Here is a 23,321-nt window from a genome sequence, read left to right as displayed (position 1 = left end):
ATTGGACTGAGGTCTGGGCACAATGGCATTATGGGGGGAGGGGATAAAGGTGGTGCCCAGGCTGAACCATATCTCCTCTCCCACTCCTCCTTGCCCCAGCATACCCTGGAACCAGAACTGTGCAGGGGTGACCCCCCACTTCACTCTGGAGGCACTAGCATCCAGGTGGTGCATCCCTGTCTCTATGTTGCCTTGGTAGAAAACTGGAGAGAGGAGCCAGCTGGAGACACCAGCTGGTAGGAGCAGAAGCAGCCAAAGCTGGGACTTCTGTACATTGAGAGAACTTTCTACAGTTTTGACTAGACATGTGCTAAAAGTCTTCTGCCCAGGATTGCAACACACCACCTCAGAAACCCTACACAGAAAAATACATTAGCATCCAGATCCACATTCACCACCAAGCATACTCACATCAATCACACTTCTTCTTAACTTCTTATTTGCTCTTTTGATGGCCACAACTGCGCAGACATTGTCACTGATCAGTGCACAATACCTAGATTGTTCCTAAGATGTGACCTTATTTAGGCCCCAGCACTGTGTCTGAGTTGAAGTTGCATCTTTCTGTGTCTATACAAGACATTGAATTTCACCTGCCTTCCTGCTGCTCAGATACCTCATTCTGCTGGACCTCTCTGCAGTTCCTTACTCTCCTTAGGCCATATCCACACTGCCAAGTTTTGTCAGCATATCTGTATCAGTCAGGGGTATGAAAACATGGAGTCCATAGTGGACATACCCCCTAGCAAAACCCCCAATGTAGACACAGCTATACTGACAGAACAGAGCTTTTATTAGCACAACTAATATTCAGGAAGGTGGTGTTACTGTGCTGACAGAAAAATTTCTGTCAGCATACACTGTCTACATTAGGGGGCTCTGCCAATATACAGTGGCTATACTGGCAAAACATTTGTAGTGTAGACAAGACTTTAGTCTCCTATAATACACATCATTTTGTATCATTGGCAGATTTTTCCAAGTCCCAGGTAATTAGTTCAGAGTGGTACAGAATCCTCAGAGCAAAAAGACAAACAACAAAAATACAGCCAACCAAAGAAATTTAACCAGGGAAGGAGACTCCAATCAGCCATAGCTGCTGACTCTGTGGGCGCTCAGCATCCACTGGCAGCCCCACAGATCAGCTCCTCTCCACCCCCAGCACCTCCTGCCGGCCACTGATCAGCAGCATTCAGGAAGCTAGGAAGAAGGAGCAGGGGCAGGAAGAAGTGAGGGAGGGGGCGGAGCAGGCAGGAAGAGGCAGGGTGGGGGTGGGAAGAGGTGGAGTGGGGGCAGGGCCTGGGGTGGAGCAGGGGTCGAGTACCCTCCCCCCGTAACTGGGGAAGTCAGCGCTGTGACGTTCCCTTCTGGTGTTATCTGGACCAGTGATCTGCTAGGCCATTCCAATCCTTGATTCTGGGAGCCAGCCTGACCCTGCTCTGCTGTGAGAACCCCCACGCTTGGGCTGTTCACACACAGCCTCTGGCATGTAAGCTGCTCCCAGCTACTTGCAAGCGAATGATGCTAGTCAATATCTTTGGTCCCAGACACAACCCTGGGAACTTCTGTCTTGCAGTGTCCAGTTATGCCTGCTTGACACTGCAAGTTTATATAAATTCGTCAGTTTAACAAAGAAATTGATATGTACCAGGCTTGTTCTCCCAAGGGGAGTCTCTGACACTGCAAACCAAATGCGCTGTTTAAGGTAGAATAAACAAACAGATTTATTAACTATAAAGGTAGATTTAAGTGATTATAAGTCAAAGCATAACAAGTCAGATTTGGTCAAATGAAATAAAAGCAAAACACATTCTAAGCTGATCTTAACACTTTCAGTGTCCTTAAAAACTTAGATGCTTCTCACCACAGGCTGGTTGGTTACTTTTCAGTCAGGCTCTCCTCTTTGATCAGCATTTCAGTTGCTTGGTGGTGGTGTCTGTAGATGTAGGTGGAAGAGAGAGAGCATGGCAAAATATCTCTCCCTTTTATCATGTCCTTTCTTCCCTCTTGGCTTTGCCCACCCCCTTCAGAGTCAGGTGAGCATTACCTCATCGCAGTCCCAAACTGCCCAAAGGAAGGGGGTGACTCCCTTGAGGGTCTAACAGATTCTTTTGTTGCTGCCTAAGCCAGTGTCCATTGTTCCTGTGAGGCTGGGCTGGGTTTGTCTCATCCTTGCCCTGAGGAGGTGTGAACTGCCTCTCTGTTCTTGGAGAGTTTTTGCGTGGGCTTGCTTTAAGCCATGAGGATACATTTTCAGCCTCATAACTATATACGTGAAATTATAACCTGTAACCTTACTATAACATTACTGTAACAATTACTATAACATCACTATAACAACCATGCTCAGTGCATTATGGGCCTTCCAAAGACACCCAACATGACAAACTTTGAATTGGATACCACACAGTCATTTTATAAACATGAACATGGGGGTGAAGGGTGTTCCCCCGAGGTACAGAGTGTCACAGGTGCCTCTGCAGTCAGGCCTCACTGCACACAGCACTTAGTGATGTCATCTCCAGCAATAAACAGCACCTGCTTGCTGGACACCTGTTACTGGTGACCAACTCCCTGGGCTCCTGCCAGGCCTTTTATATCCACTGCAGATTCCTCAAAGACATGTTGTCTTAAAGAGACAGTACTTTTTTTCACTTGCACTTTTTAGAAAGCAAGCCAATAATTCCTGTAGAGAGTTCCACACCTTTCCCAGCATGTGGGCCAAGTCCATTCAATAAACACCAACAAAAGAAACATACTTAAATACTTTCAGTAAAACCTAGACTAGATGGGGTGTGAACAACTTTTTTTTATTTGGTGGGTGATAGAGTTAAAAATATAATACCAATTGAATATTTCTTTGAATAGTTTTGTACCATGACTACTTTTGTCCACTTTTAATTAAGTGAGATAAATGCACTTCCACATTTGACATTTTATTCATGCAATCCATAAAACACCCCTAGTTATCTGGTACTGTCACACTACATAGTTTTGGTCTCTTTCTATTACTATTGTCCCATTGAGCTGGCTGGCTCCATGTAGCTGGATGCCTTCCGATAGAGCCACTCATTCTCTTTTAGAGCTCCTGTCCAAGATGGGAATCTGTGCAGGAGGAAAATCCCCTGGAAGTCTTTTGTCTATTGCTCCCTAGTGTGGTGAAAACCCTTTTGGGAAATGTCTTTCATGCATTTTCTTGTTTGACTGTGGGAGCAGCTCTCTGTCTTGGGCTTGATAAAGCTTGTCCCTGGGGTTCGTAGCCAAAATGGTTGCTTCTAACCTGGAGAGAGAGCAGCAGAATCACCCAACATCTCCCATATAGTTTTTCTTTAGCTGCCCAAACTCCATGATATACATTGAGACACTGTGAAATGGTTCCTTCCTTCCAGATTGCACCTTCTTCTGAGAGAGAGAGAACAGCTGGGATCTTTAGAGACCCTGGTACAGAACATGGTGCTCAGTGGACTTGACTATTAGATTTTGTACACCCACCCTAAGTTATGTTAGACAGCACACACTTTATACATTAAAATATAAACCATAGGCTGTGCTTTTTTGGGAACGAGGGAAGGTATGCGTAGAAATCTGTGTTGGGGGGGAAATAGAAGAGGAGTGTCTGCTGGTGTATTTTTGGTGGGAAAGGTAACGTTGGGGAGGCTGTATCTGGGGAGGGGAAGGTGGGAGTGTATGGATCTGCATTGTAAGGTTACCCTGTGACTTTATTTCCAATTAAACACAGTTACTTTTGACAATGTGTCATTTTTATTTGTGGCTTCTAATCTGACCTCCTAATAGATTCACACACATTCTGCACAAGTATCTGAATAAAAACAAACTGCTTTGGTTTCTTGCTGGACTGGGAATTCCTTTGGATGAAGAGCAGTTTCCATTGGGTGTAACCCTGAAATCCTGAGCCATGCTATAGGAGACCAGAGAGGGTGTTTGGTGGAGATGCAAGGATACTATCCAGTTTGCTATGCTATTCCTTTCCCCTATACAGAAGGGATGAAGCAAATGTTGAAGGGTAAGAAAGGTTGTTGTCTTCTTTCCAGACTCATCTGCTGCCCACCCATTACATCTTGTTCATTTACTGGTCCAGTCTTAACCTTGAAGTTTGTTACATTTATTGGTGTGTCTGGCTCAGCAGCTACTTTCTGTAACCCCTGTCTCCAACAACTCTGTTGTTGCTTGAGCCCTGATGGCTTTGCAGGGGCAGCATTGGAATTTAAGGGTGTGAGACAAAGCGGATACGTTGAGAGTATGCCAAGTCCACAATGTAAAGCACCAGGTTCACATAAGTAAATATAGCAATCACCAGTTGGCTGTCCCAGGGGCATTTGCCCTGGGAGCACAGGTAGGGGCGCCATGGGGACCCATACTTACTATCAAAGCAGAACACTGGCCAGATCACTGCTGCACTCACATACATGAGGATGGCCATGAATGTGTAAATGACCACAAAGCGCTCAAAGGGGCACCGCAGCATTGCTGTCCTTCCCGTGACATTGAAGGCCACTACCACCACTGTCACCACAAAGCAGAAGCCATAGACAGCCACACACCATTGGGTAGCCACATAATTGGTGTACTGACTGTCATTTACCAGTGCCCCAAAGATGATGCAGGCCACAAAGGCCTGGACAATTTTCAAGAGGCCAGATACTGTGGCCATGTAGTTGGTCACCTGTCCTGGCTTGGCTCTGGTTAGAAACACCTCCACAGCATAAGCAATGAACATGAGCCCTGCAAAGACACTGGCTGCTATGCGGAAATCTCTCACCTTGCAACTGATGGAATAACAGCCAAACTGGGCAAAATAGAGCGGGTAGATCACAGCCGCAGTGATGGACATGAGTGTGGCCAGCATGGCAAAAGCAGCTGTGAAATTTCCCCAGGAGATGCTCAGGCAGCTGTGGAGACGAGTGAACTCACAGGTTATTATAAAGATGGTGACAGCAAAACAGAAACACCAGACGAACATGCAGAAGGTGCCATAGGCTGCACTAAATCCCCCCTGATGGGCCACCAGGCTGAACGTAGTACATCCAAACGCCACTTGCAACAAACGGGCTATTCCCACCGGGGATGCCACTGCTGCTGTGTTCAAATACGGCCCTCCTGAGCTCTCCATCATCTGATCAGAGCAGGTAACAAGGCAGTTGGAGACCCCAAATCTTCCTTTCAGGTTAGCTCAGTTCTCTATCCCTCTGCCAGAATCTTCGCTGAGCGCGTATGTCTGGCAGCCTCTCAGAATAGCTTCATTTTTCTGGAGTAAGATTATTGACTGGTTCTGTTTTCAGGCTGAAGGTAGCAGAGAGCTATGAAGATCAGCTAACCCAGCGGTACCAGGCAGGATCTGTGAAGATTCTCTTACTCTGTCTTTTCACTGTCTCTTCCTTCAGTCTCTAGCATGGTCGCTTTCTCCTTGGTGGCTGACATTTTATTCCGTTTTAGCTCGGCAGCTGTAGTGCTCTGCTTTAGTGCTGTAGGAACGCAGCAGTATAAATAGCTGGCTATATTAAGAGTCCTGGAATGGAGTGAACTCTGTCCTCTGGAACTATGATGAGCTGGTGTAGGTTACACTCAAACTGTGGACTCCATCAGGGGTTCCTGATTAACAGCCTGCATTTCCTCTACTGCCTGTTTTGTCATTTAAGCATTGACCGTCTGTCAGCATTCCCAGACCCTGCAGAGGTCTCAGATCCTCTTGGGGAGAGTGCTCAGATCCTACCACACCACAGAACCTGGAATTTGGTGTTGCAGATTCAATGGCACCAGATGGGTATATGGATCTGGTGGGATCACAGAAGCTGTGGGAGGGAGGGGTGTGTGGACCCAATGGCACAACAGAGACTAATTAATTTTGCTTCATTTGATATTGGGCAGTAGAGTAGTTTGGCAAATGGCCAATGCTATTGTGGTGGGTCCCGTGCTTTTCCTTGGTGTGGTGGGTCAGGGGGCTGCCCCTGCCCCTGTTCTTGAGCTCCACTAGTACCCTGGACGGGAGGAAAAGGGGAGCAGGGAAGGGACCCAGGTCCACCTCCTACTCCGGTCCCAGCCCCTTCAGCTTCGCAGGCTTCTTACCCTCTTTCCCCTTGGGCAGGGTTTCTCTTGGTCCTCTGTGCTGGGGAAGTCCCTCTGCCCTGCCTGGGCAGGGTCTGCCTGCCCCAGTACTTTGATCCTATGGTCAACACCAGTCATCTCCAAACTACAGTCAGCTCTCCTTCCCTTCTCCTGTCTGACTGAAGCAGGGGGGGGGTTATTAGGTCTCTGGCAGGGTCTTAATTGGTTCCAGGTGCTCTAAGTAACCTGTAGTCGCCTCTCCATAGTCCACAGGAAATAAGGCTCTGATCATCCTGGGGCTTCTATACCTCCCATTGAGCAGTCTCCTTCTGTATCACAGTAGTTAGATGTAGGCCAGGGTCCTGAGGGGCAGCATCCTGGGGCGGAGATAAATGTTTCCATTGCCATTATGATCTGATTCTGTTCTGTGCTTGGCTCCAGCAGCTCTCTTATCTCTGGAACATTATATTCAATGGCTCCTACCAGCACATGCAGGTCTTTGACCCCTTGGGTGGGGTTCACTGATCACTGGGATGCTGAATCTAGTGTGCCCTCTTGGCTTGGGATGGAGGTTTTCTGATCTGTGGAATTTCATGCCCGGTTCTTGTCTCACTGAAGTTTTGTTTGTGCACTGGATGTAAGGGAGTGGAGGAATATGTATTTTATTTACTTCCTTAAAGTGAAACAGGTGGTAGATAAATTGCATTTTTAGTCTTAGCCCAGAAAAGCAGAAAGGGTTAACCCTACAGCAATATGGGGATATTTGTCACTATAAGGTATTGCTGTTGTTTTGTCCTGGACACCAGTGTCAGCCTTTAGTATGGGAACACCTTTAGAAATGGGTTGGCTGCTCTCTTTCTTGCTGTGTCCTGTCCTGCTCCTTCCTTTCTCTCTTACTTTAACAGTAAAGTGCAGGTTCCTAGAGCTTTGGGTGACAGGAAGGACTGCAACTGGCAAAATAGGACTAACTTTTGTTCTCCTACCTTTGCAGACTCCCCTTGTCTTAACTATTGACCAGGTGCTTGAAGTGCCCACAGTAATTATGGCAATATTCTTATCCCCTATTCTCAAAGGCTCAGAACTTTTCAAAAAAGCCATTTTGGTATGTTTTTCCCCAGGGTTGGTCTTTACCCGAAGGTGGATTATATTTTATGTATTGTAATTTTTGAAAATTTTAAAACCCCTGCAGCAATTTCAGAGTGATGGAAGAGAGACAAAATATACAAAAAATCCTCACCCAACTTTTTTAGACCCTGCCACAGCCAAAAAATGAATAGCTGGAGAGTGAAGCTTGGCATGGACATAGTCCTCAGTAAGAGCTAGCATGTACTGAACATGCTCTAAATAGGTATGCACAACTAAAAGGCCCTGGTTTGCAATTGGATCTATGCAAGTGGGTCTTTGTGTGTGTATGGAGCTCCATCAACTTCAGAGGGAGTCTGTTCACTTGCAAGAGTCCATCTGACTAAGGTTTAGGGCTCTAGTCAGTAAAAATGCACTGATTGGTTGAAAGAACTTACAAGCTGTCCTGATGAAGCCTGTGAACTCCCAAAGTATAACTCTTGTAGAGCAGGAGTTCCCACATTTTATCATGACAACAGAGTGGCCTATGACCATCTATGAAGCCCTGACTTCTTGGAATGCAGCCTAAACTACCATCAGATAAAGTCATATAGAAAGGTGAGAGATGCTGAGATTGTCTCTTACTAGGTGTCTGTGCAGAGCCAGTTCTGATTGGGCCCTTTTTACTTTAGGCACTACAGCAGTATAAATAAATAATAAGAATGATTTTTTTCTGTGAGAGGCTCCCTAATTCCTTTCTCTCCTATAAAGATTTCCCTGAGTCCTTTCTCTGGACTCCAGTCTTGTGTCCTATATGGTGTTTTATACCATTGATCACAACATTCTTTAAATTTCACTGGAGCAGATTGTCATTCTTCCTGGCTGTTCATTTTCTGTTTTTTGTTCTTTTCAGCCCAATGGACTATGCTTTGTTTGGTTAGACTCACGGCTGATAGGTCTCCAGGTTCCATCTATGGGGTGAAGCCCAACACTGGAGTCATGCTCCTTCTGAGTACTGGTTAGTCACTTGTCTCGTATACTGGTGCCATTGAGTGGTTACTCAAGTTTTGTATGAGTCCAGAGAAAGCACTCTATTCCATCTCTTCTTGTTTTCAAGAGTTCTTGATGTTATTCATTGGATGGGGCTGCTTCTGAAGCCAATTCTATAAATTTATTTTGGTTCCAGACATGTATGTTGTGTGTCATTGTTATTCTGTGAGTATCACATTTCTTACATTAGAAAGGTTTTGTGTTTCCCTGCGTAAAATTTTTCAAAGCTGTTCAGAGCACCTCTCGTTTTGTTACACTTATATTTCTAATTACGTTGTCTGTATTTCTGGCTCCAGCTGTCTCTCTGAGCTGGCATTTAGTGTAAGTAGAGTGGGGACAGAGACTACTCTTCTTTTGAAGATCAGGGGACATTTGTATTTCACAGGAGAGACAGCTCAGGGCCAGGAGAAGCAAAGATGACTTTGAGCCACATTTTCATTGCCTGAACTTTTGGGTTGGTTGGGGACAAGTGCAGCCCCCACAGCTATTCAAATTTATGGGTGCCCTATGCAGTCTGCATTGAAGCCCAGAATCTTCGTAGCACTCAGCACCCTGGATACTCCCTCCCCAGGACATCTCCCCATACACATTATGCTATGGGATCAGAGTAGGGTGGCTGGATGCTGCTCTTGTGCCAGAGAAATTCTTCCCCAGCCTGTTGCGATTTCTTTAAATCCCTTCTGTGCAGCATATAGGGGGCCAGAACTGGCCCTTGAGCTTATACACTTTCTCATTGTGAAACTGGTAGACATGGCTGATTTCTAACAGGAGTAGGAGTAGGCAGGATATTTTATCTCTGAATTTGGCACTAGTGTGACCACTGCTGGAATACTGTGTCCAGTCCTGGTGTCTACTGTTCGAGGAGGATGTTGATAAATTGGAGAGAGCGTTCAGAGAAGAGCCACAAGAATGATTAAAGGATTAGAAAACATGCCTTATAGCGGTAGACCCAAGGACTGTAATTGGAATGATCTTAACAGAGAGAGAGTTAAGGGATGACTTGAATACAGTCTGTAACTACCAATATTTAATAATGGGCTCTTCAGTCCCCCAGAGAAAGGTATAACATGAACCAGTGACTGGAAGTTGAAGCTAGACAAATACTGAGTGAAATAAGGTGTAAAATTTTAACAGTGAGAGTAATTAACCCTTGGAACAACTTACCCAGTGTCAAGGTGGATTTTCCATCACTGACAATTTTTAAATCAAGTTTGAATGTTTTTCAAAAGGATCTGCTCTAGGAATGATTTTGCAGAGGCTTGTGTTCTATAGGAGGTCAGACTAGATGATCAGAGTGCTTCCTTCTGGCCCTAGAATCTATGAATGTAAAGATTTTTAAACACTTAATATTTGAAACTCTTTACTTCAGTTTCAGCTCTGCTCATAGTCTGGAACTGTGATCCTGTATTAATCAGTGCCATAGGATGGTGAATTCTGACTACCAAGTTCTGTAACTGGACGGTGCATTACATCCTTTCCATTCCAGAAATAACAACAAACATACTACAAGGGGAACATTGGAATCTAATAATAATTATAATAATGCCAATACTGCCCTCTCCCACACATGTGATCAGAAGAAAACCCCATCCCCAGGAGCAGTATTTAAAACTTTACTAAGACATATGAGCAGTTCTCCGGTCAGCCCTTATAAATAGCATTTACATATTAAAATAAATATGCCCACATTGCCATAGTAGCAGGAGGTTTTTTCATTATTTAAAAAAAATATGTTACAAAACAATATCATTAATTTTATATTTCTTGCTTATTTTTTTAAAAAATAAGTAATAAAAAAGTCATTTTATAAAATAATAAAAAAGTAAATTGAGTATAAGAGTGTCCGTTCCTAGCACATGTCCTTGGTTTGTACATTATGATACATCATGAGATGTTGACCTCTAGGAAGTCATGTAATCCTTCACTTCTAATTGGACAAAAAAATCCAGTGCTTTTTTCACCATATGTTGTAAGTCTATGATGTGAAACATTCTCAGCAAGGGTAAGAGTCCTTTTAGCTCTTGGGAAGGGTTCTCAAAGCTGGTGTTTATAGCATTGCTGCTCCCTGCTTCAGGCCACCTTGTGTATCACAGAAAGAGATTCTGAACAGCCAAGACTAGGCCCTGAAGTTTAGAGGTAATGAGTTTCAGTCAAATGGTGTAAGCAAGAATCTGTTCTTTTTTTTTTCTTGACACACACTAAGCGTGCTTGTGAGTGTGCATGTGTGTAAGTGTGCCTGCATGAGAATGGAGAAGGTTAAAGAGTTTGGGAGAGAAGCTTAGAGCCTCCCCTTCCTTATCTGATCATTCTGCCCTTTCATAGAGAACCCTTTCTAGCTATCACTGCTCAGCATCCCCAGAAGTTTACTGGGCTCCAGGCCCTGTTGCTGTGCCATCTTCTGAACATCAAAACCCATGTGCATGAGGAACTGGATCACATTCATCTCCTGCCCCGTGAACTGGTCCCGGATGGTAGGGCATGAGGGGTTACAGTGGGGCCAGGGACAGCTGTCAATCAGGTGGATTGGGCAACCCTTCAAAGGGGCTTTCCCATTTTTGTTGCTGTCATGCAGGCTGCGGTCCCAGCAATGCAGGGCACGGGGTAACGAAGTTCCTTTCACCTGAATGTCTGTCCAGTGACTGCAAAATCAAACCAAAAGATTGTATCAGTGGGTTAGGGTATCAGTATTACCATATTCCCTTTCTTGCTAATTCATGACATTTCATAGACTCCGTGAAGAGAGACACTTACTTGCGCGTAATGATCTCATGAGACAAACAGGCTGGAGCAAAACTAGCACTGAAAGGAAAACACAGATCAGGTATGGTGAGAAGGCAAAAAGGTGACTCATCTCACAGATAATTTCTGCCCCTGTCCTGGAATTGGCTAGAAGTTCTGCTGTCCCTGGCATGATGCTTGGATACCACAGTGCTGGGCATGATATAAGAATCTGAATAGACTAGAACAGGGTGGAAGTTTCAGAAAACGGCACGTTTCCATAGCCTTATTGGTTGGGTGCATTTATAGGGGCTCATAGGTGCTACAGTGACTCCCATGAATAGCTGATCTAGCATGAAGCGTCTAAGACATACGAGAGGTTTCATGTCATCCTTTCACCTGTTGCCGGGGTGTTTTATGATCAGTGTCTCTTAAAACACCCCTGTAGAACTCTGTTCCCGCCTCATTTTTTTTCAGATATGTTAAGAGCATGTTTCCTGCTGCAGATTAGGTACAGATACCAAATAAATCACATTGGTATCAAGAGAGCCATTGTGAACTTCCCACAAAACAGCTTATGCAGGACTTCTCTTAGGGGGAAAAACACCCCAGCTTTTCCTACCGCAGTACTCACGTCACATCCTTCAGGGTATTTCTTAGCTCCCGGCCCAGATTCTGGATGTAGAGCCACTGCCCCTCCTGGACAGGCTGTCCAGTTAGGTGCACATTATCTACTGTGAGCTGGGCCTCATCAAAGAGCCATTGCACCACAAAGACTGGACCTAGAGGGGAAAAGAATTGGAGAGAGTCTTCATCAGGTTAGCAGCAGTAAATGAAGGAACTGCCCAGGACCAATTTCAGACTCTCAGGCAGGTAGGCCTTTCTTTTTGCACTTACATCGAAGAGTGGGATAAATTTTATAGCCAAAAAAGCAATTCCATTCCTCTCCCTCTTTAAACTGCAGTTTGCAGCGTTCAGGAACAATGCCATTCCAATATCTGAAAGATATAGCAATGGTGGGGTTAGTGCCATGGTGCCATGCAGTCTCATTCTGCTTGGAATATGTCCTATTCACTAGAACACTGGGGTGTTTGCTGGTTGCAGTTGGAGAGTCCTCTGTGCACGAATGAAGCAGTGAGTGCAAAAAACCGTGCACAGAAGAACAGAGCTAACCTTTCTTGATTCAGCTGGAAGGCAAGCAGGTCTGAACAGTACTATTTAATCAAACTTGACTTATAAATGAGAAGAAGGAGAGCTGGCATTTCATTAGCCAGTGATACTCTCTGTTCTGGAGGTGGACTGGCTACTCTGATAGGACTTTTCCCGTCACTTGCTTTTATGATCCTAGGGTATGGCACCTTCCCCTAAATAACAATCAGATACTCAGTGATGGGAGCATTAGAGAGATGGCAATTTCAGTTTATTAACAGCAACATTCTTCCCTGTGTCTGTCAGGTCACATCAATGTATTGTGTTACTCAGTACAGTGTCTGTAATGTCACACAGTCTCGTGAATATGCCTTTGAAATGATGTTTTTTTTCTTTAGAGGTAGAAGCTCATTAACAAAGGGTGAGGCATGTGATAGGTATCTTATAAATACAAAAAGGACGCAAGGAAGACAGGAAGAGTGTCAGAGCCCCGCCTCAGGATTTCTCCTCATCCTTAGCTCTTGGGGAAGGGTAATTTAGAATAGTTTATTGTACCTGATTCCTCTCCTAATAGCTTCTGTTGGGGCACAGGTTATGGTATCAATACAGTCAGTTCTGCGGTACTGTTTATTATCCAGGAACCAGCCAGAATCTGCCAGCCCTCGGACCTGAATCCCTTGATAACCCATCTCCTCCAGCTGCTCTGCTACTCGATCCACATTCAGAAGCACCCCAGTTCCCCCAGCACTGCAATGAGAAGATCACTAATTCAGTTACAGACCTGACATTGTTGCAAGACAGCTACGATACATACTCCTTTTACAGTTTTGATGCATTGAGCAATTTGACCAGTCAGTAAGGGCATAATCTAGTCACTAGTCAGCAAGTTATTTCCTCACTTCATAAATTCTCAGAAATAAAATCAATGCTAACTAGTTCAGCAACCAAAAGCCATCCATTTTATTTTCTTCTTTCTGGCATAGCTCTTTCCTGTTATTAGCAAGAGCTTTGGCAGCTCAAAATAGAAAGACCCTGAAATTTGGAGACAAAATTTTCCATCTGTTTCTATTATTGTCTAATATTCTTTCCCCATAAATAAATTCCTCTGAACCAAAAGCCAGTATTTCTACATCATTCCCTATTGCAGCTCTTACAGGAAGAGGCTGAGAGGAGTATTTGTGCGAGCTTTCCCCTACCAGTGCTTCTGCCTCACTCCTCATAGCACCACCTGCAGGCAGTGTCTGGGAACTAATCTCCCATGACTAATCTCCTGTAAAGACAGTGCTCCATTGCAGTTGCTCTTTCATATTCTTTATCTCTTCATTGTAGGACAATCTTATGCAGACACTTACCTGCTTCCGGCCAGGAGTAGTACCTTTGCATTATTAAGGCCTTTTCCCACCAGCTCCTTTACTACCTCTTGTATTATGAGGGCTCCCATGAAGGCATATTCATCTGGAAAAGAAAGAGTTCACCATCAATAGGACTGTGATGTGTAGGCTAAAACTTTGCTGAGGAGGCTTCCCTCACTCATGCCCATCCCACAGTTGCTCTGAGGTGAGAGACAGTAGCTGCTTAACTGTTGCACAGCAACACTGAACAACAGGATAGGAAGTGAAAAAGAATATTATAGCCAATTGAAACTACAGGGGAAATTTAGAAACGGAGAATATTTCATTATCTCACTTGGAATTTGGCCAGGACACCAGAGCTAATGCCTCTGTTCTTGCAAAAACTGTCGTGGGCACCCACAAGTGGTCAGAATATCAATTTCACATCAGTGGAAAGACGACACATCCAGCAGCACAATGGCTGACAGTACGGCATTGGTTCAAGCACTGATTCAGAGGAAAGCATATGTCCTGCTGAATTACTAGTACTACTTCATGCAGCACCTTCGGGCTGATGCTCCTCTTAGTTACACCAGGCTATATCAGGAATAACTTGACTAAAGTCAATGGAGATTTATCCAGTGTAAGTGAGAAAATAAGCCCCCTTGAGTCTTCTGTAGCGGTCTCACATCCAAGTACTAATCCTGGTTATCTTTTAAGACTCATCATATCCTGAGGTGGCATGATTCATCTGCAGGATGTTAAAGATCTTTAATTTTATCTGCGTAAGGAAATGTCCATCTTTGTGTGCCAAGGAGACATCACAATGTTGCACTGTTGTCACAGTGACATTGTGTTGATCCAAAACCAGTATCATCAGGCAACAGCATCATATTATATTATAATGCACAGGTTTTTGTCTTGCAGGCCAAATTGCAAGCAGCTTCTGCCCAACAATGGGTGAGCTTCACATCCATTTGGGACAAGAATGAGACTGAATTCATTACACTTATCACTGAGGTCTGCAATATGAGAAGACACATTACAAGCCATGGTGCCCCAGCCACTCCATTTAATTTGCAGTATATGCAGGGTGGGAGAGGCTTATCTAAAAGGAAAGGCTGCTTCAGGAACTCCAGGTGCAACCTGCAGGGACTAGATGTGCATCTGTGACATCCCTGCATGCAGGGGCTCTGAACCATGTCCCTGCAGGATGTGATGAGGGGAGAGGGATGTTTTGTCTGGAGGTTACTTGTTATTCTTTCCTGCTTCTCAGCAGGAAAAAGCTTGTCTCTCATTCGAATAATTTCAGAGAAATCAGGCCATATCCTCTAATGTGTGATGACTGTCTGGCAGCCAGCCTATTGGCAGCACTCACTTTTTTCAGATTTGGAAGAGGCACCACTCCAAACATCACTTGAGCAATAGGGGATGAAACTGCAAGAGATGAGAAGTTTGTGAGCACTCATTTTCCCTTGACATACACGGGGTGAGGCTGGGGTCAAGGAACTGGAAGGAAATCCTGCGAAGAAGGGAAGGGACTGGTTTTTTGTTCAATGAGATGCTTATACCACCCCCTTGAATACTCAAAGGAAGGATTACCTCCAGTGGCGTCAGTTACAGTTGCTTTTTTTTTTTCCTTCTGGATGTTACCCTTTTTACTGAAATCTTTTTATTGATCTAATTGAGTAAGGCTACGATTTAATCATGGGTATTTTTAGTAAAAGTTATGGACAGGTCACGGGCAAGAAACAAAAAAATCACTGTCTGTGACCTGTCAGTGATTTATGCCATAAATACCTGATTGAATCTTATGTGGGGGGTGCTATGGGGGGTGGGGGTGGAGCCCATGGCACCAGCTGCTGGGCAGAGGATCCCCAGGGGCCCACGGCACCAGCTGTGGGGGGGAGCCCCAAAGGGCCAGTGGCTGCTCCGGCTGCTGCCGGAGGAGGAGCCCTGGGGGGCCAGCAGCTGCTCCATCCGCCACTGGGGGGGAAGTCCTGGGGGGCCAGCCTCTGCTCCGGCCGCCCTGGGACTGTCAGGAGCTGCGGCTGCTCCTGCCACCTCCAGGACTGCTGCTCAAACAGTCCCCAGGCCCAGCTGCATTGGCCCTGCTCAGACAGTCCCAGGGGCCACCAGAGCAACAGTCAGCGTGGCTGACTCCAGGGCTGGGGCCGCTCCAATGGTGGCTGGCTCCGGGGTCGCCTGAGCGGCTGGCTACAGAGCCACTCAATCAGTGGCCATTGTGGCTGTCCCCAGGGCCTCCTGAGCAGCTGGCTTCGGGGCCAGCTGCTTGGGCAGCCCTGGATCAGCCGCACTGGCCGCTACAGAAGTAACTGAGGTCACAGGAAGTCATGGAATCACTGACTTCCATGACCTCCATGACAAACATGGAGCCCTAATTATGAGGCATCATGCTCTAGAGCACAAATCCAAATTCTAATCCTGGCTTTTCCATTGACTTGGGCAGCGTTGGGCAACTGCTTTTCTTTGTGCTTCAATTTCCCTCTACGTAAAATGGAAGAACTCACCTACCCTATGTAATTGCTAAGTATTGTTATTAAATGTCTCTGCAGGAATGGAACTATTTTTCTATCTCTTAGCTTTTTGTCCCCAGCTGCTGCAATAGAAATTGTCACCTATATCTGCTTCTCTTCCCCTCTTGCAGCACTGCAGTCCAGAGGGTCTATGTATAAGCACAAGCAAGCCAACCTCCCCCTCCTAGGTCTCCCCTCTGAACAGAAGTAGCCATCCAAAGCTCAGAGAACTGTCAGGCACATCACCAGCCACAGGACCTGATATGGTATTTCCCAATTTATTCCTTTGTGGGATATCCTCTGGGATCTCCCCAGTTTTTCTTGACGTTTATCATTAGACCAACCTATGCCTTCAGCTGAACTGGACACAGGTCACTCTGGACCTTGTCAACACCGGTCCTGGGAAAGCTGAAGTGGTAGACAGAGAGAACAATATAGGGTTTTCCCTTTTACCAAGGATTAATTATGTTATCTGCCATAGTAGCACTCCCTGCTCTTGCTGTCCTAGGAAGCAATAGACCATGTTTGCATGGTCCACTCCCCATTCTTACACCATGTCTGGGGTATAATCCCCTTCCCTTTTCCTCTCATGGTGCCTCTTTGTACATAATTTTTGGAATATAAACTTGTTCCCCTTGGTGCCCCTCCTTACACCATGTTTGCGTTCCACCAGTGCGGATTTTCTTCTGGCTGTGATGACAGGATCCCAGTTCCTGCAGGTGGATGAAAAGAAATATACAAACGCTGTTCTCAGATTTTAAAGCAATAGGAATGAGCCTGGTGTGGGGGCTCTGGCCATACAGAACGGGAACTTACACTTTGATAGCCATTGGTGAAGTGGGAGGAAAAAAGAGAAATGTGTCTGTGCCTACATCTTGGTGGATATGATTTTCAGCCCTTGATTCACATCAGACGTGAACCCCAGCACTTCAAAAAGCCTTATTACCTCATGATGAAGAGGCGCTGTGGCACCTACTTAAAAGTACATTCTTCCTGTAACCCCTAAATTCTGGAAGGTAAATTCCAATACTAGCAATTATAGGATTTGTGTGAATGAGAGAAAGAACCTACATGTACAATCAGCCCTTGGCATAAACAGGGCAAGGGAAGGTAGAGACCCCATAATCCTGTGCTGACTCAGTAACTCTGGTCCACAGACATGTGGAGATCCATGGTGTTACCTCCGCCTTCTAAGCAGTATTAAAAGAAAATAAAAATTCATTAAATGCTTCCCTAATCTTACATCTTCACAAAGGCAATTGCAGTATAGTAGAACCTCAGAGTTGTGAACACCAGAGTTACAAACTGACCAGTCAACCACACACCTCATTTGGAACCAGAAGTACACAATGAGGCAGCAACAGAGACAAAAAAAAAATGCAAATACAGTACAGTGTTAAACATAAACTACCAAAAAAATAAGGGGAAAGCAACATTTTTCTTCTGCATAGTAAAGTTTTAAAACTGTATTAAGTCAATGTTCAGTTGTAAACTTTTGAAAGAACAACCATAACATTTTGTTCAGAGTTACGAACATTTCATGAACACCCTCCGTTCCCGAGGTGTTCATAACTCCGAGGTTCTACTGTACATGCCAAAGGAATATTATGCAGTGATGAATGGGAAGGAAGGTGGGGCCTTCACAAGGCCATATGGGAGGGCAGGTGAGGCCCAGAAACTCACAATCTGGTTTCGCATCTACAGCAGTTTGGGGCCTCCAAGTCATAGGACCAGGCCTATCTGAGATAGATAAACCGATCCAAGTGAATTACATAATAGTGTGTGTGTGTGTGTGTGTGTGTGTGTGTGTGTGTGTGTCTGTCCCGCTGTGAAGGCCTCTCCCCCAAACTACAGTGAATGAATTTCTTCTGGAAATTTGACAGGCCAAGATTATTGTACAAGAATTTCTAAGAGCCTGTTATGATGATTACCCCTTTAAGAACAACAGATGAAATATTGAAGTCCAAAGGTTCCAGTGAGGCTGGCCAAAGAAGTAGGAGACACAGAGTCAGATTCTGGCCTGCACTATGACCCATTTATACCATTCTAGTGATGTAATAGAACCTCAATGGCCCTGATGGAAATTCGTCCAATGCAAGAGCAGTGTAGAGCTGATGTGGGCAGCCCTTCATCATTCTCCTGTGCAGTCCCCAAAGTAGAGCCATGCCAAGGAGAGAGCTGTGGTTGGTGTATTGAGAGCTGGATGGGGAGTGGCCCAAGTGCAAAGTACTCCAGTTATTTCCATCTGCAGCTATGTCAGCTATGCAAAGCCGCCATAAATTGAAGCACCCCCTAGGACTACTCTAATTTATGCTGGGAGTTAAGCCACCTCTTAGAGAAGCTCAGAATTAGGGAAGTGAAAATATGATATATATAGCTCACCTTTGCTCCCCACCTCCTGTGCTGCGCCTTCTGTGCTGTGCCTCCTGAAAGGTGCAGCATTGAATTTGGCCCACAGTCAGGGAGCAGTGGGGTATGAAGCTCAGCAGCCAGAAAAAGGAAAGAGGGGAAGGAAGGTTGGTAATCTGTATTTCTAGGCATTTATCTGATGTTTTGAGCATCAAGCATCATTCACCCCATTATACAGAGGGAGAGAGGTGAAAATAAAAATAAGATAAGGGAAGTCACCAAACAACAAGAATAGGAAAGCATTTAAAGAGAAACTGATGTAATTGCTTCCAGTACTACAAGAAGCTAAGCACAAGAACCCATATCTTCTGGTATGATCTACTTTCCACTACCCAGCAGCACAAAGTAGATGGATTCTGGCTGAAAATGGCTAACAGAAAATTCCCCTTGTGGAGGGAAATTCCAGTTGGCAGAAAGGCAGCTGAGGCAGTGCCTGCACCAGGTTTAGGCACCATGTTAGGAGATGGAGGACGGCTATCTTTCTCTTACGACAGTGCCATCGGTTAAAGCAGCACATCAGCTGCTCTGAAACTGGAGCAGAATCAGGGAGCCAGTTGTGGATCGGCCCCTGTCCTGCACTGAGAGGAGTTTAGGCACAGAGAAAAATTGCACCTAGATTCACTAAATAAGAGTATGTACCATTAAACGTCAATTTTCAAAACAGATTCTGCTGCTGGCTTTGAGTGGCTCATCCATTATGGGCAGAATTGCTGACTAAGGCTCAGGTCTTTCAACATGAGGGTAAGGGTCTCAGAGGGAAGAAATCTGTGTGAGCATCTCCTTGCAGAGATCCCTTCCACCGCATCCTATTGGCGGTGAGGAGTCAGGACAGTGTTCTTCCCTAATCTTGACAGATCCCCAGAGAACCACACTGATCCCTGGGGATCTGCAGGAAGTCAGGGCCATCCACATGGTGGCACTGTCTGTCTCCACTGACTCTAGCTCCTTGGCACATTAGAGCCATGTTACCATGGTGGGCCTCCTGCCATAGCTCCCTCTGGGACCTCAGAGGGAGAAGAAAGGGAGGGACCCCCCCCCCCCTAGAATATTGTATATTTGATTGATCTACACAGGGCTGGAGGAGGGGGGTGATATGTAACCCGCAACCCACCCACCCGGTGTAGACCTTGGACTACACTTTGAAAGACTCTTGTCTCCCATGTGGTCCCGTAGGGCAATATATAAATCAATGATACTCCTTTATCTGGGATGTGTACAGTACTGGTCATCCCATCTGTAAAATGATATTGCAGAATTAAAGGGGGTTCAAAGAAGGTTGACATCCCTGCAAGTGTACATGCATACATGTATATGTTTTCATGTTTCTGCGAGAGCATGTGCATATGTATACTAATTAATGGCAGTGTGTATGCATGTACAGGCAAATGCACGTAAGTGACTATTACATTGTGTTACTATCTGAAGAGGAGCAATTATGGGGAAGTGACAGTGTATGTTGTGAGGAACTCTGCTACACTACACTACAAAATCTGTGTATCCCCCCTTTCTTTTTTTCTTTTGTTATTATGTGTAGAGGGTAGATGTAATGTGTAATGGTGTTTCTACCCCCTGCACAGAAAGACTTACCAGTTTTGGTAATGGGCCACTCCTTGGAGCTCATCAGCCTCCTCATTGTATCATAACGGGTATCACAATTTTCTCTGTTAAAGCAATACCATCCCCCTGGGTCATGAGAAAAAAAAAATCAAGTCAATTCCTTGCTGTCATTTTGTTCAGGGAAGGAGTGGCAGAGTATCACAGAGAGAAAGAGATGAACGTGTACAATAGAACATGGGATTTCCAGGCTGAGATGAATGGTGCAAGCAGTGGGTAAAGGAAATAGAAGAAAGAAGTAGTTGGATTAAGAAGCTCTGATTAGGGTCAGGTGGGTAGTTAGGATGCCAAGAAACGCACTAAATTGTCAGGCAGCGGAGGCATATGACAAAGTGATTGGGTTGCGTGGAAGGATGGAGACACTGGTTATGCAGAAGGCAGCCAGCACACACATTTTGCACAGCCTTTGAAGAAAGCAGCTGGATAGCTCTCTCCTACCCCCACCTCTTCATTTACCAAAAAAGGCTAAAAAGCTTGACCTGTGCTTAAATAAAAAATAACCCAGGCTCACCTTCCAGGAACAGCAGCCACCTTCTACTGCCTTTCGATTCTTTGAGGTAGTAGCTGAAGAAAAAACAAGCAGAGAAAGCAGCATTAAATTCATTAGGCAGACTGACTAGCTTAACCACAAGCTCTTTGATACACCAACTCATTATAATATCAAGAGGGTTACATAAAATATTTGGTTAAAGAACAAGAGTAAGAAACAGGAAGACTGTCAGAAGAGCTCCAAACCCTCTGATCAAAGGGCCTTCCCCGAGATCCTGAGCCAGGCAGATTGGCTTTTATCTGTCTCCAAAATAAATGCATTAAACAAATTCCTAGAATTCCTAAGAATTTCCAGGCAGGAAAGAGTTATTCCACCTGTTGCTTGCTGTGTTTTTAGTAATGACCACGAGGTGGAAGCAGAGTTTGAGTGCTAGACAAAAATGTTCATACTTTGTTTTAATATACATAAAGCAGGAATAGGAGAGGGCCAGCGATCATAATAATTAATAATTGGCACTTCTCTGGCTTCTTCCAGTAGAGGATCTCAAGGCAGTTTACAAAGTGGGTAAGCATTATTATCCCCACTTATGCACACACAGATGAACAGAGAAGAGTGCTGGCTCCCTGAATTAACTACCTCATGCTGGTGAGGGTAAAAATAAAAGAGGGATGAAGATGAGGGTGATGAAGATAATGCAGAAGGAGTCAGGATCAAGTAAAATAGCCCCAGGCAGCTTTCTTTCTTAGGACTGTGTCCCCATGTCATCCTCTCCACCCCTGTGTCTGTGAACTTCTTTGGCTGCCTTTGAATGTGCCCTTAAATGCTTCGGATTCTAATGGATTTTGGAAAACTACTGATAAGTTAAAATGAAGGACATTGACCCTCCCTTCCACACCCCACAGCCTTCAGGGTTGGGAAGCAAGCACAGAGACCACTGTCCCTGCGAGGGATGTGAATGAAATAGCTCTAGTAAAGTGAATGAAGCAGGATGGGAGATGAGCATGGAAGAGATGAAGTAAAGGAAAAGGACTGGAGCTGGAGAAGCAGGGGCGCGTGGGGTAGGTCATTCCCCAAGATCTCTGGGGATGGTTCTCCGGCATCCCTTTCAGTCCGCAGGAGCCCTCCAAGGAGGCCGCTCTGGGGCGCAGGATAATGCGGGCAGAATCGTGAAGCCAATCGTGGGGAGATGAAAGGGCCCCTGTAGTGCGGGAGAGCAGAGGGGCCAGGACTCGGAACTGAGGCCGGCTGGGGGTGTATCGGGAAGGGCTGCGCTGGGGGCTGGTCGGGACCAGGCTTACCCCAGGGTCAGGGGAGGCTCGAGCTGGTTATGTTCTGGAGAGGACCCCAGCCCCGCACTCACCCTGCCGGGCTGCCGTCGTTGCAGGTGACCGAGCTGTTGAGCAGGAGATGGAGGCGCAGCTCGTGGTGCAGGTTCTGGGCCGAGCACGGATACAACGACTGCGCCAGGCTCTTGATCTGAGCCATGAAACTGTCCATGTTGCCTTCCACGGCGGTGAAGTCCAGCGGGAAGCTCTCCACGGGCTGCCCGGTCGCTTCGCTCCGCTCCCGGGCTGCCGCCGCAGCCGCCGGCTGCTGCCCTCGCCGTCTCCAGTTCTTCCTGCCCTCGCCACCGGGGCCCCAGTGCAGCAGTCCCAGGAGCAGCAGCACTTGCACGGTTCCTCTGCCCATCGCGACCCGGAGCCACCTGCGGGGGAAGGAGCAGAGGAGTTGGGCGCACGGACGGGCTCTGCCCCCTGCTCCGCTCGGCTGCAGACTGGCGGGGGCTCCGGGTCCCGGGGGAACTAGTCCCTGGGGGCGGGCAGTGCTCCGCGGGCTCCGTCTCCCCCGTGCTGGCCGGAGTTGGGGTCTCTGGCCCGGGCCTGCTCCCGCTGTTCCCAGGGCAGCGCAGGGTCTGGTCGCTCCGCTCAGTCCCGCTCCAATGAGCGGCGAGGGTAGCGCCTGGGCGTAGTTAGCGGGGGCCAGCGACTGGTGCCCGGGCTCTGCGGCGGGGCTCGGGGGCGCTCGGCTTTTCTTGGCGCACGGACTCGCCTTCTCGTCCCAAACCACACGCATGACAGAGGGGCACGGGGAGCCCGCCGGGGGCGCCGCCAGCCCGGGCGCCGCGTGGGGCAGCAGCCGGCCAGCCCCGCCCTGCCCTCCGCCCCTTGGGATCCAGGCGGAGGGGGGGCTTTACTGTTTCCTTGCCAGGAGATTCCGGCCTTTGCTCTGCCGGCTCTTGCCCCGCCTCTCCCGTCCCGTCCCGTCCTGTCCGGGCGCTGCGAGGCGATGCGCAGCGGGGGGCAGCAGCGGCTCCCCGAGCCAAGGGGCGCTGCGCTCCAGGGCGGGCTGAGCCCGACAGGCCTTTGAAGTGCCCCGCGCCCGCCGCCAGGCCCTCTGTCCCGGCGGGCTTCTTTGCTCTGGGAGAAAGTGCCCAGCCGCGCCTCACCTCCTCTCCGCGGCTGGGCTCGCTGCGTGGGGCTGCGCGCCCGCCCCAGCCCCGCGAGCAGACTCACGGCCTGGGACATTTCCACGGGCTGCTTCTCCAATGGCTCCTGCCCCCTGCCAGGGCGCTTCTCTGTCCCCTGTCCTGCCGCAGTGGCTCGATCTGTGCCCCCTTCCCGGGGCTCTCTGGCCCTGCGCGGCTCTGAACTGCTCCTCCCACTCTTGCACGCTGGCAGGGCTTGCTCGAATGAGTGTGGCAGCCCGATCCCCATTCAGGAGCCGAAGGATTCCCCGGCTCTGGATGTTTGATTGGAGTTTGAAACAAAGGCCTCAATGTTCAGGACTGTAGGGGGTGCAGGCGGCTGCTCCCATTGCTCCTCTCTTCCCGCCAGCACCTGCCTGGGGAACAGCGGGGCAGAATGAACTCCCCGCGTGTGACCCAGGAGCCACCAGCCT

The 23,321-nt window shown here is 47.0% G+C and overlaps 2 protein-coding genes across 4 annotated transcripts; both read right to left on the bottom strand.

The window, feature by feature from the left end:
- Window positions 1-1,728: 1,728 nt before the first annotated feature.
- On the bottom strand, window positions 1,729-5,626 carry MYADML2 (myeloid associated differentiation marker like 2). The gene has a single exon (XM_048817897.2). It carries the CDS (start codon window positions 5,132-5,134, stop codon window positions 4,226-4,228), a length of 909 nt encoding a protein of 302 aa, XP_048673854.2. The 5' UTR covers window positions 5,135-5,626; the 3' UTR covers window positions 1,729-4,225.
- Window positions 5,627-9,688: 4,062 nt separating this feature from the next.
- On the bottom strand, window positions 9,689-23,077 carry NOTUM (notum, palmitoleoyl-protein carboxylesterase). 3 transcript variants are annotated; one of them, XM_048818155.2, is made up of 12 exons: window positions 22,870-23,077; window positions 21,784-22,128; window positions 20,445-20,497; window positions 19,907-20,002; window positions 16,563-16,623; window positions 14,752-14,810; window positions 13,395-13,497; window positions 12,598-12,789; window positions 11,791-11,891; window positions 11,528-11,675; window positions 10,927-10,974; window positions 9,689-10,814 (listed from the first exon to the last, which is right to left on the bottom strand). In XM_048818155.2, the coding sequence occupies exons 2-12, from the start codon at window positions 22,110-22,112 to the stop codon at window positions 10,508-10,510; spliced, it is 1,497 nt and encodes a 498-aa protein (XP_048674112.1). In that variant the 5' UTR covers window positions 22,113-22,128; window positions 22,870-23,077; the 3' UTR covers window positions 9,689-10,507. The 3 variants fall into 3 exon arrangements, with proteins under 3 accessions (XP_048674112.1, XP_074975235.1, XP_048674111.1); XM_075119134.1 differs by having other exon boundaries at window positions 22,937-23,077; XM_048818154.2 differs by lacking the exon at window positions 22,870-23,077 and having other exon boundaries at window positions 21,784-22,814.
- Between the last annotated feature and the right edge of the window lie 244 nt (window positions 23,078-23,321).

This window comes from Caretta caretta, chromosome 14, assembly GCF_965140235.1.
Source record: "Caretta caretta isolate rCarCar2 chromosome 14, rCarCar1.hap1, whole genome shotgun sequence".
NCBI classification, from domain to species: domain Eukaryota; kingdom Metazoa; phylum Chordata; order Testudines; family Cheloniidae; genus Caretta; species Caretta caretta.
The sequence above is the reverse complement of the archived record's forward strand: the minus strand, read 5'-3'. Positions and strand labels throughout refer to the sequence as shown.